The 12,692-nt window shown below is 38.6% G+C and overlaps 1 protein-coding gene across 2 annotated transcripts; it reads left to right on the top strand.

The window, feature by feature from the left end:
* Positions 1–489: 489 nt before the first annotated feature.
* Positions 490–11,508, top strand: LOC139121569 (glutathione hydrolase 1 proenzyme-like). Of its 2 annotated transcripts, none has more exons than XM_070686584.1 (11): positions 490–621; positions 1,746–2,339; positions 3,511–3,737; positions 4,983–5,190; positions 5,868–6,034; positions 7,093–7,242; positions 7,634–7,761; positions 8,332–8,522; positions 9,691–9,922; positions 10,124–10,231; positions 10,605–11,508. In XM_070686584.1, the coding sequence occupies exons 2-11, from the start codon at positions 1,768–1,770 to the stop codon at positions 10,755–10,757; spliced, it is 2,136 nt and encodes a 711-aa protein (XP_070542685.1). In that variant the 5' UTR covers positions 490–621; positions 1,746–1,767; the 3' UTR covers positions 10,758–11,508. The 2 variants fall into 2 exon arrangements, with proteins under 2 accessions (XP_070542685.1, XP_070542684.1); XM_070686583.1 differs by having other exon boundaries at positions 491–690.
* Positions 11,509–12,692: the final 1,184 nt, after the last annotated feature.

Genomic DNA, 12,692 nt, shown 5'->3' with positions numbered 1-12,692 from the left:
ACTGCCAAGTGACACTGTACATAGACCGGATTCTAAAAGAAACCATGCACCAGATGTATGTGTTTGTGCATCTTACATATCCACATCTAAACTTTGGCGGAGAAAATTCGATCACGCTCGTCTTTTTCTATCCTATGTACTGTGTGACGTTAGCTTTTGTCACAAAAAACGCGCAGCTCAGCCTGTCAAAAAATTCACGGGAGATGACCCCCTGTTGTGAGGACGCCGCCAAGCGGTGACATGACACGAAACAGGTAGCTGCAGTCACTTAACTTTTACACATAAACTACCGCCAATACATGTTGTCATAGATATGTTGCCAGTTCAGCTGTGTTGTGCACATATTCTCACCAAAAATGCTCGGATCTTTTATGGCGCAGCCAAGTTCTGACCTCCCTGCCTTTCTATGTAGACCATGTTTCTTTGTCATGCAAATATAAAATCGAAAGTAAGTTGTTTTGCAGACCCAAAACAATTCACAACGCGAAACGATCTATATTATTTAGTTAAAGTCAATTGCTGACCTTAGAGTAAGGCGGTATTCTGCTTTGAGTTGCTTCCACTGCAACACCAACTTATTTTTCACGGAGGAAACTGCAAGCTCCAAGAACTGTTTCCCAGGTACTGTACGAAGTTGAGAACAACATATGTCATTATGATGTCAACATATAATACGGTGCACGGGGAGAGGTATGTCTAAGTTTTCCTAGCAAGGAAATTTGTTGGATCGATTATGTTGAGGCGGCCTTTTCAGTTACATGACTTCTGCAAAATTCAAATACAGTGATGAGTAACCAACCTGAGCTGCGCAGAGAAATATCGCCGCGCCACGTTTCATGTTAACGCTCACGCTAAGACATCTCTCGTTCAGCCCATTGCTAATCCGGGTGCTAATCCCAAAGTCGTACAAATCCTCTGTTTTTTCATTCGCCCGATGGCAAAGACTGTGCTATGTTGAAGCTTTGAATTGTTTATTTGGAAGCGTTGAGTTGAGTAGATTTGAGCAAAATGGCGTTGGGAGATAAAGAGGAAATGCTGGTTTCTTGCACACTCCGTTCATGACTAAGTCAAACCATTCATCTTGACCACTATGTCTGTAGCCATGCAAAAGATTATCTCATGTCAATGAAGTCACAATGTCTAATTCTGAAGAGAAAAAAATTCAACTGATATCCTAGGTGGAGGATGAAAAGTCGTTAATTTTGCGAAGATTAAAATTGCTCACCAGAAGCCTGAATTACATTTCAACGATTTAACCATTTGTGATCTCAGTTTGTTACGGTGGTATCATATCACCTTTGAAAAGCTCACTGCTCAACGCAAATTGTATATGGTTGCTGTAGGACCGTGTAAGAATTATACTATGTATACCACGTAAAAGGAAGAGTCATTGTTACCGCTGAAGCTCATGAATAATCGGTTACAACATATCGAACAATTTTGAACAAAGAAAAACACTTTGTGTGTCACCTGAAGGGTTAATTCACTTTCTAAAATACAAGCAAGTGTGATTTCACACGCTTAATTCTGAAATTGAAATACTTCCATAAACTGCAAACATGGATTTACGTTATTGCGTGAATTTTAAATGATATGGTGAACATCGGTGTTTATGTCATCAATTCGATTACGTCAAGAAACTATCAATGAATCGCAGGTATGAAGAGATACACACTAAACAAAGATACTAAAGTTAACTAGATCTCCATATATATGTTGGTTGTCTTTATTGTTTGTCGTTGCAGCCTTCAACAGGAAAGTTTGGGAATGGATCCCGGATCCGGAAGTGGTGCTACGACCGGAATTAATGATGGCAAAAAAGATACAAGGAGTAAAATAGATGACATGCGGGAAATGGGAAGACGTTTATTGAAAGGGAAAAAAGTCGACGGGAAAGGAAAGCAAGAAGAAAGACCGGACGAAGTGGACAATGCTGTAGAAAGGGAGGGAGGACTGAAATCCTTCAATGCAGAAAAGAACGGAAGAGAAGCAGATTTTATTGATATTGTGGTGACTGAAGATGTAGAGAACAGGACAGACGAACTGGAAACCAAAACAACAGTTACCACAGATGCTGTTCAAGATGGGAAAGGGGGTGACGCAGAAAGCCCGGATGACGTACAAAACGACGGGGAACTGGATGAGCGCAAACTAATTTTTCTGATCTTAACAGCCGCTCTCATAGTTCTACTCATCGTGGCGGTAGTTATCGGCGTTCAAGTCTCAAAGAATCAGAAATCTGAACCTTTGGCATCAAACAGACCACCACCGGTAGGACAATATCACTATCTACACGCTGCCGTGGCAAGTGATTCGACTGAATGCTCACAAGTCGGAAGGTTTGTTGCGCCCTTTAAATATAAGAATGCATTTATAGAACTTATTTCATGTAAAGGCCCAGTAGATCCAACTTCTTGTTTCACAATTTTTGGTTTGTTGGTCGATTGCAAGTTCTTGTTCTCCGTTTACTGTTATTTAGCTAAATTGTCAACGCAGCGTTCATATGTGTAAAATGTACTGCTGTTGTTTTGATTTGCATTCTAGTCCGGACCAGAATTCACTTGTCAACAATAAGAGTGCAGTTTGGCATACACATCGACAAGCTTAGTTGACAAGCTGGGTGCAGTATATCGCAACATACTTTGGGGAGTAAAGCAAAACTGCAGATGAAATTAAAAACAAAAATCATGAAAAAGTTATCAAACGTTACAGCTACTGGCCCCTTTAATGTTTCATAAAATGACTTCATGTTTCAGCGCTACATCCCTACATCTGATTAGGCTTAACGTGTGCACAAAGATCAGAATCAACTTATGTCCGGATTTTAAGAGCTACATTCAGCGTTTTTGAATTATGTTTTCCCTTTGTGACGACGATAAGGTGACCATGGTTTTCACTACGAAGTTCCTTCATCTGATCCATTTCATGTTAGTGACGTTGATACTTAAAATCCTCCCCCGACTATTCTTTATAAGTCATCACAGCATGCAAAATGCGCTGTATGTACAAAGAAAGTTTATGTACAAGAAAAGTTTGTCCCCCTCAAATCATACAGTGTGTCTGCAATAAACAAAGTATTTGTATAGCCATGGAACCTGTTTCAAGCTTATCCTCGTCAATGTTTTCAAAAGGGGTCTTTTAATAGTAGCAAAAGTGGTGTCCTTTCTCATCGATGTTGTTTTATACGGTATAACGACAGACCAACTCGCCCGTTCCTGGGGCATCGACTGACATCATTTTTTATTTTTCACCACAAAGCTGATAAAAACGTCATCTGTTTCTCATGTCCCTAAAATTACCATTCCATATTAGAATTCTATTTGAGAGGTTTGTAAATGCGATAAATGCCACGAATGAATTTCAGGAAACGATTCGCCATTTTTTATGATATGTAGCATTTATTTGTAAAGAACGACAACCTGTTTCACTAGAAGTTATGTTGAATTCACGTAGCCGACACAGAGAGGGAATTGTTCGAACGGATTCGAATATTTTTACTCTATTCCCCAGGGATATTTTGCGAAGTGGTGGTTCCGCTGTTGATTCTGCCATTGCTACTGCACTATGTTTGGGCGTCGTTCATGGTCACTGCTCAGGCATAGGGGGTGGCTTTGTGATGACGGTATATGATAGTCTTACCAATGAGTCACTGGTGATTGACGCCACTGAAAGAGCGCCTCAGGCGGTGAAACGGATGAAGCGCTCTTGTACTGACAACCTACAGGCATGTAGAGGAGGTAAGTGAGAGTTATCACTCAGAGCCATGTCTTATATCGATAGGGTACACTTTCTTGTATGTTTTTTTATGTTAAAGAAGAATGTTCCTCGGGGACAGATATTCTGACTCTCAAACTTTTCCGATTCTTCTCTGATCTACCACTTGTGGAGGCTCATTTTGAAGCTCCTGGTATAATGAAAATTTTCACCGTCTTAGTTTTCCAAAAAATGAAAATTTTATTTTTCTCCATAGAGTTAACACAGGGGCGGCGGCCATTTTGAATTTCAAATATCGGTAAATCCATGGCTATTTATTTCTCTAGTTTTATTTATTTATTAACACTTTTAATGAGCGACCGATTTACTTAAAGAAGGTAATATTCTTCGGGGCTCACGAAACTTACAAAGTCTCAGTAAACAACGTCTTACAAATCTTACAGGATATGAAATAGATACCAACTTGAAGTAAAATTGAATTGATCATGGAATTTGCACGATGTCTCTCGATTTTTATTCTTAATTTTGAAAGAGTCAAGCTGAAAGATTCCTTGAGAAAAAGTTTAAGTCCTTCACTTTCAAGACGCATACTACCTTAAAGAATAACGATAACAGTTCATATGGTCATAATCTCAAGTAGTGTGGCATGCACTAGTCACAAAGAGAGTTTGTGAATAGTGCACGGATGAACATGCGTTTCTTCCTCAGCACTTTACTTCAATATTGCGATTCGGACAACCTCTCTGGCTGTTTTGCTGAAAATCATGTCATTTACTGTTATCAGACTACAGGATCAAGCTATTTGAAAGTCACGAAAACTCAACTGGTTGAACAAAATTTCCCCATCGGTTACTTCCTGAATGCGTTCACACTGACTACTAGGGATTCAGTTGCTGCCTGCACAAGCACAGTGTGGAACGATGTTTAACCCATAGCGCGCAAAAACTTTGCTTTTGTTATCATGACAATCGTGTCGCTGGAATCATATCTCAACTTGTCCATTTTTGTCGTCAACGAAATAACTACCTTGATGTCTTCCCCAAAACTGTTGTAGCGATGTCACCATGTCGCTTGTTCGGTATTTGGTCTTTGGTATTTTCACTTTTTTTTTCGACGACATTTCGACCAAGTTCTGTTTTTGAAGAAACAAGGGATGTCAATTTCACCGTCAATTTCATATAAACCAAGAGGATTTTACTGAACACGGTCGTGCGGTAAATTACAACATTCGATTTGATAAAATCGCATATGTATTTGGTATCACACAGATGCCGCCACTGCAGGTGTACCTGGTGAGGTCAAAGGTTACAAGGAAGCACACAATCGCTTCGGTGTTCTGCCGTGGAGTGTTTTATTTGAGCCAGCAATTGAATTAGCTGAAGTTGGATTTACTGTGTCCCAGGATCTAGCCGAGGCCATCGAACGAGTGAAAATGATGACAGACGAAGTGCAGAGTTTTTCATATCAGCTTTTATGGTAAGATAACATTTCAAGTCAAAGTTGCTGGCGTTATGAGTATTATCAGCGTTTCACTGAAAGCGTTAAAAACGAAGGAAATGGAGAATTTATGAAAGAAAATTTATTAACATCAAATGAATTAATTTCTACCATTAAAGAACGTGTCTTCCTTTTCATTACAATACCAATTGAATCTATCCTCTTTTAAGTTGCATCTCTCCGACTTTGCTACGTTTTGATGGTTTGAGTTCATCGTCAGCCGTACCCAATTAGGAGGCAGTTATGTTCTCAACAACAATTGATAACTATACGCGATCGCAACCTGAGCAAATGGTCAGCTCGACAGGTTATGCTTCACAAAATATACTCTATTTTTGTTTTTGTAAACCATCACGCAGGCGTAAAAAAGGTCTAAACAACTCATTCTAGGGTCATTATATTTTGAGGGTCACTACATTCAAGGAGCTGCTGGTGATGAGAGCCTTACGCTATGCAAAGTTGTACGTCGGAATTGTCCTAATATGTACTGGGTCGGAATTGTCCTAATATGTACTGGAAAATAGTTTGTTTTCCGTTCATGTGAAGTGCGAGACCGACAATCTGACAGAAACTATCGTAAAAAATATTATTTACAGAGTGAATGTAATTGTCTGTACTTTTCTCATTTGCATTTTTGGCCCCCTCTCCACTTGTAGGCACATATTTTCCGATGTCGACAGGGTGTGGTACCGCGAAGGCGACAACATGACTAGACCGGCTCTAGCAAGTACACTGCGTATGATATCTGAGAGTGGAGCCGATAGTTTCTACAACAGCACTGGGTACATCGCACAACGACTCGTCAGAGACTTACAAAATAATGGTCGGTATCATTCCAGTTCTATTTTTGGCACAAATGTGTGTGACGCAGAACAGGGCGAATGAAGGAATCCGAATTAACCCTGTTATACGTCATCAACAGGATTATTGTTTCCTGCACTAACAAAGAGTTATCTGTTGCTATCGAAACCGTGCAGTGTCACTGTTTCCATGGTAATTGTGTCTTCTCTGCTTTGTTAACCGAAGAGCTTATCAAAAGGATGTCATCAGCATACACAAATTTACCACCTCTGTTGTAACAAACACCATAGTTCATCAATCTACATGACTCAACGCCACTCTGATTTCACACCATTGTGATTTGTAACGGTGAAACTCTTTGATAAAACAAAAACCCTGTCGAATAGAAGGAGCATACTGGGGTCTTTGAGAGCGAACAGATACCTAATAAAACAAGTCGGTACATTACGAGATGAGCTTTTTGAGAAATCTTCACTGATTAACGTGATCGAAAACTTGAGAATAATACAACAACATAATAATTACATCACTACTATGTTTTCAATAAGACTCCTTGTATGATAAACACACATAAGTTGAACGGCAAGTTTTGAAGTCAAATTAGGAGGATTGGGAATCAGAAGGAATGAAATATTCCAAAACTTTCAAAGCAATTGAAGATGGCGCAATTTGACTTAGTTGTTAGTATCGTTCATGTTTTTGTTTTTATCTTCGATTGGTGGAGCTTACATAATTTCAGATAATATGAGGACACGCTTTGAATAAACATCAAAGTGAAACACATACTCAAAAGTACAGACACCTTATTGCAGGCTTGTAAAATACTCAGAGGAGAGTGGGTCGGGACCTGCAGTTTACGAATATATGAACATCGTTTTGTGAGAGACAGAAATCGTAGTCTAAATTGCAATTATCAATCCTCTTCAACGTAAAGTGATTGTCTCTTGTTGTGTGGACTACATAGAAACATCGCTGAATGATTTCAGCTTTATTAAGAAATCAACTCATCCTTCACGTAGGACATTTTTACGATAACTTAAACAAGAACTTTAAAAAAAGTTACAAATTTTCCTACAACAGATGGAATCATGACTGCTGAAGACCTTGAAAATTACCAAGTCCAGGTGAGAGAGCCACTCGTCGTCAAACTGAAGAACAATTACACTTTTATAACTGCGCCACCACCGGCAGGAGGTGCACCAGTCGCCCTAATGCTTAATGTACTAAACGGTGAGTTTTCTGATTTTAAAATAACCAGAATGCCAATTTGAAAGACAAATTGCAGACAAAATTTGACTTGCCGTGCATAAAAACGAAGTTAGAAAAAAAACGTTTTAAACATCTCGAAACTAGTTAGTGACGTCACAAATGTACCGATGTAATATCAACCTTCTTTCGGACGTTTTAGTCAAATGTTAGTTTGTATGACGTCATTATAATTGATGTCGTCACTGCAAAACAGTGATATTAGCTAAGGTCAAAGATTATGAAGGAAGAACCGGGTTACGACGTTTAATTTGCATTAATTGGAGCTGGTAAAGAGAGTAGTAAATATATTTATCCGTAAAGAAAGTTGATATAAATGATGTGTTCTATCCTTTGTGCTTCCCTCGCTTCCCAGAAATCCCTTGGAAAGAATTGCATGCCCGGAACGATTCTACAGTCCGTATTTACCATAAGTTTGTAGAAGCCAGCAAGTTTGCTTTTGCTGCGGAAACTAAACTTGGTGATGGTATGAATGAAACCGTGGTAAGTAGTTTAGCAGTCAGTGGTAAAAAGTCACATAAGTTTTGACTCAATTGCGGATCCAGCCAAGCCTCTATCTATTTGCAGTATTTGTTGTAACTAAGTGTTTCAGTACTGTGTATATTTTGCTGCTCTTCAAATTTAAGAAGCGAAGTGCACGTTATATTAAGCTTTGGTCTGGCTGAGTAGACCGCACACAGCAATTTTCGTTTAAGTTTTTGAAAATTCCTTTTGAAATGATTAACAGGAAAAGTCACAGTATTGGAACTAATGGAAGAGAAATGACGATTGGATTTGTCAAGACTGAGAGATTCGTCTATTCAAGTTTAAATTTAGACTCGGTGCAGCGAAACACGAAAGTCAGACTTTTGTTTTGTCACACAACATGGAGTTCTCTGACATTCTAGTGTCTAAAATTTTGCTAAAATCGCTCATCTGTCATAACCGAATGACCTGATTTGAAACTGTGCCTTGAACAATGACTAAAGCGTTTCAGTTTAAACTGCAAAGCGACACAAATTCGCCGTTGAATATCTACGAGGAGCTGACATCGCCTACAATTCTCTTTTACAGTCAGAGAAAATCGTATCGCAAAGATTTGCGGATGACACCATCAACAAGATGTCGGACGGAGCACCGACTTACAACACCACCGAACGATATGGGACAGTTTCGAGCAAAGTGGATAAAAATGGCGGGACTCACATATCGGTCATCTCTGAAAACGGAGATGCTGTAGCAATGTCCAGTTCGATAAACGATAAGTAAGACTCTTTCGCCATACAGCCTTTCTGTCCCAAAGTCCAACAATAAAGTTATCTCTTTCCAAACTCTTTTCATGAATACTATAAATATGGTTACCCTACCACCGATTCCGCTAAACCATAAGTACTTATTGCAGTGAAACCATATACAGCTACATGTATATCGTATTTTTTGTAATCACAAAGAAATATATGCGCATGCTCAGCTTCCGAAGTCAGAACCTGTCATAAATTTTCCAATGTGTAGAACAGATCTGATTATTATGTGGTCATAGATTTCGTAATAGTCTGCGGTCTCTCTGTTGTTGGCTTTTCAAATTTTGGTAAGTAATGTAAAAAGGTTGTCTGACCGATCATCCCTTTCGAGGAAGAGAGTTGACAGACTGCTAAATGATGAATCGGCAAGCCCAACAAAAATTGTTTTCGGGAAATCCGTCGGGATAGAATCTGATGAAACGTTAGAAGTGAAAACTGAAATGGGCAAATTTAACCCCTTCAAGATTTAATATATCGTTTCGGTGTGTTAGCCGCCTAATAAAGCACCTCGTCAATGTCCTTGCATATGGAATCTGTATTTGCCACTGTTTGATTCTAAGTTTACATTTTAATCACATTTTCAGTGTTGTTCTTATTAAAAGTGCTACTCTTCATTTATGTCACCGTGGTTTCTGAATTTTTTTTCATATGAAGTCACTGTTTGTGTCTAGCTTTGTACATTTTATAAGACCAATTTGGCAAAATCGAGTGACTTTATCAACTTAGAAATAAATGGGATTTGTGTTCTTTCAAAAAACGTGTGTGGCTCTTTCGAGCGCACTCAAATGTGGTCGAGATAATCGATTGAGTATTGTCACTTATATTGTCGATCTGTAAATATTTACAAAATAGTCGACAGTTCTATTAAGGTCATGAAGGCATTCTAAAGATTCAAATTTGAAGCAGGAGGGAGTTATATTTTACAAACTGAAAAGAGGAGGGGGGCTCATATGCGACAAAGGAGAATGAGGGGTGGGGGATGACAGCTTACATGATTGTCTAACCCTGATTTCTTCCGGCCCAACTCCTTAATATTTTAAACAGCTTAAGGCTCTCTTATTTACAGTTTCTTCACACCATCACTTGGCGACATGTTCAAACTACAAATACTTCTAAATTCGTTACTTTTCAGTTTTGGTTCAAAGTTCATCTCGACCGGCACAGGTGTTATTTTCAACAATAACATGAACGACTTCACATCTCGTCTGGAGGAAACAGAGAACAGACAATCACCCAACCACGTGGCCGATGGGAAAAGGCCACGTTCTCCTATGGCTCCAAGTGTAGTCTTGGATGACATGGGAAACGTCGCCATGGTGATTGGAGGAGCCGGTGGGAGCGAAGCCATCCCCGCCATTGCCATGGTAAGCTTCATTCACACTATCGAAACTTTAACCCTTTCGCCACCATGGTTTGGTCCAAATTCATTGTTACCAATTGCGATTGTGGACCTGTTTACAGGGAATTGGGGGTGAACAGGTTGATGTAAGTTAACAAAGAATACTATGTAACAGCGTAAAAATAACACATAAATCATATAGACGCGCGTATTCCTTTGATTTCAGGTTGCTTTGAGGTCTCTCTTGTCCGATGAGGCACTTGTAGATATTGTTGCAGAAAGACGCCTCTATGTTAATCAAGATGAAGTATTCTATGAACATGGGTTTTCACAGGTAAGATACTCAATGATGGTGGATAAGCATGCGATGTCGTCAATGGGTATGTGTTCTTTTTGTGAGTTTGTTATTCTTTTAACCACAGACCTCTTTTTTGCATCATTCGGGAAATTCCATCACACTCAAGAAGACAAATTTATTTTAATCATATTTCAGCATCTCTTGAGAATGCTGAACAGATTGTCGTCGATGTATACCATATTCTTGGACAAGTGTTGCCATAACGAAATTAATACAAATGGCTCGAAAGAAACATGATACCATATATGTCACTTCTGACCGGAGAAAACGTTGGATAAAGTCAGTTTTCTATTTCTCTTTGTCATACGTATGGAATGTATAATAATTACTAATTGCGATCTATTCCCAGGAGATAATTGATAGACTAGAAGCTATGGGACACCAAATGAAAGAATTGTCATCTAATTCTTCTGTGGCTGTGGTCGAAGCCATACTCGTCCAAGATGAAATAATCAAGACAGCTGCCGATCCACGTAAACCTGGACAACCTGCCGGCTATTAGTTTTTTCCATCAGTGTCTGCATTTTTCAGATAGAAACTGAATCCTTCAAAGATTCCAGAAAGACTTCTTGACGTTAAGGTATTATGCGCCTCGAAAGTGAAAGACTCAACTTTTGCTCTTGCTCTTAAGGACTCTTTCAACCATTCTCTTTCAAAATCAAGAATAAAAATCGTGGGTCACCGTGCAAATTTTAGTACTAAAGAAACAAATTAACCAAGATTTACCGATATTAGAAATTCAAAATGGCCGCCATCCCTGTGTCACGGTTAACTCCAGGAAGAAAAATGAAATTTTCTATTTTTGAAAAACTAAGCCGGTGAAAAGTTTTCTTTCACCAAGAGCTTCAAAGTGAGCCCCCACAAGTGGTATATTACAAAAGAATTGGAAAAGTTTGAGTCTGAATATCTGTCCCCGAGACGCGTTCTACTTTTCAAACTTGAACCGTGAAATAAGAGGTGTGTGTATCTTTGAAAGGACTGATATTTATACGACTTGGAAACAGGGAGGAATTTTCAACACAACGGAACGGATTTACAGAATTAGTATCGTACCAGCAAGTGGTTACCTTTTTCATTTTTTTGTCAAAGATTGTTTGATCTTTTCTGGTATTTTAGAGAATAGTAAAACTGTCATTGTCAAAATTTTATGCAATGTAATGACTTTTTTAATTATTTCATTTAGTGGCTAATATAAATTAATTTAAATTGCAAATAATAAAGATCCACACAAACTACCTTGAGGTACGTCTGTTTCGACATGAATGATTTTTTCACTGCCAATTACACATTGAGTTCTGCTGGATTTAACCCACTGCGTTATAATTTCAGACGGATGAAAGTTGTAGTGATGAAGCTCACTGGAAAGTATAGTATGATTGATTGAATCAAATTCCTTTGAAAGATTTAGGGAGAGATGAAATCTTGTTGTACTTGTTATCGGTATAAAGTACATTATTAATGAAATTAATACTACGACTCGACTTAAATTAGATACATAGATTGCATTCAATGTGAGGGAAAAAAGCTGTGACGTTTGAAATGGTTTCATATTTGTGTTCTACGCAACAGGGACATTCTTCTCTCGTCCCTAAAATATATTAATTGACATTGTATTGCCTTTTGCAACACAAAATGTTGTGTACAATATGTTATGTTACATGAAATGACTGGAAGATGACCGCGGATAGTCGTCCGTCGGGGCGGCAATGCAGCACCCCCATTAGTCAAGGAATGAGCTTTAAACAACAACCTTGAGCTCTACCACTGGCTTCACGGGATCAAAAATATGACAAAAGCACAGCCCAGACGGCGTTCCATGGATTGGCATATAGCACGTTCAGATAATACAGGTTTGGAGCAAAACTAGACCAAGCCACAGTCCCTCCATTCTGTGACCTGGTTATAAAGCCAGCAGACGCTCAGAACCGTTTCTATTGACTAAATTTGTAGCAAATCGTTTTAGATTTGTTTCAATTTTTAAAAAATTGAACCTATAAGCTTATTCAGAATATACCGGTAGCGTTTAGTTTTTACAAAATTTCTTCACGATCAATGTTTATTTAACATGTGCTTTCGACATTTTTACGCTTCAAACGATTATTTTATGGTATTGTTGGCATGGCACTGAATGTTTCTGTACGACACTATATAGCCACCCCTACCACTATCGCCCAGTTCGACCACACGTTTTAATTAGTGCAATTTAGAAATCGCTGCCTCATTATCATGAGATTAGATATAAAAGTGACTTCTATACCCAATGAATGTAGATACAAAACCCACAGGTCGTGGTTGTCATAACATTTTACAGGCTGTAGGCCTACTTTGTGTGATGATGACTTCTCTACCCACAAACATCGACAAAAAAATCCAGCATTATAAAATAAAATTTATGGATACTATTTATTTTTTGTTTTCATGTTTTTGTATTGGACTC

The sequence above is a fragment of the Ptychodera flava genome, chromosome 21, assembly GCF_041260155.1.
Source record: "Ptychodera flava strain L36383 chromosome 21, AS_Pfla_20210202, whole genome shotgun sequence".
Classification (NCBI taxonomy): domain Eukaryota; kingdom Metazoa; phylum Hemichordata; class Enteropneusta; family Ptychoderidae; genus Ptychodera; species Ptychodera flava.
This window is presented reverse-complemented; position numbering and strand designations above follow the sequence as displayed.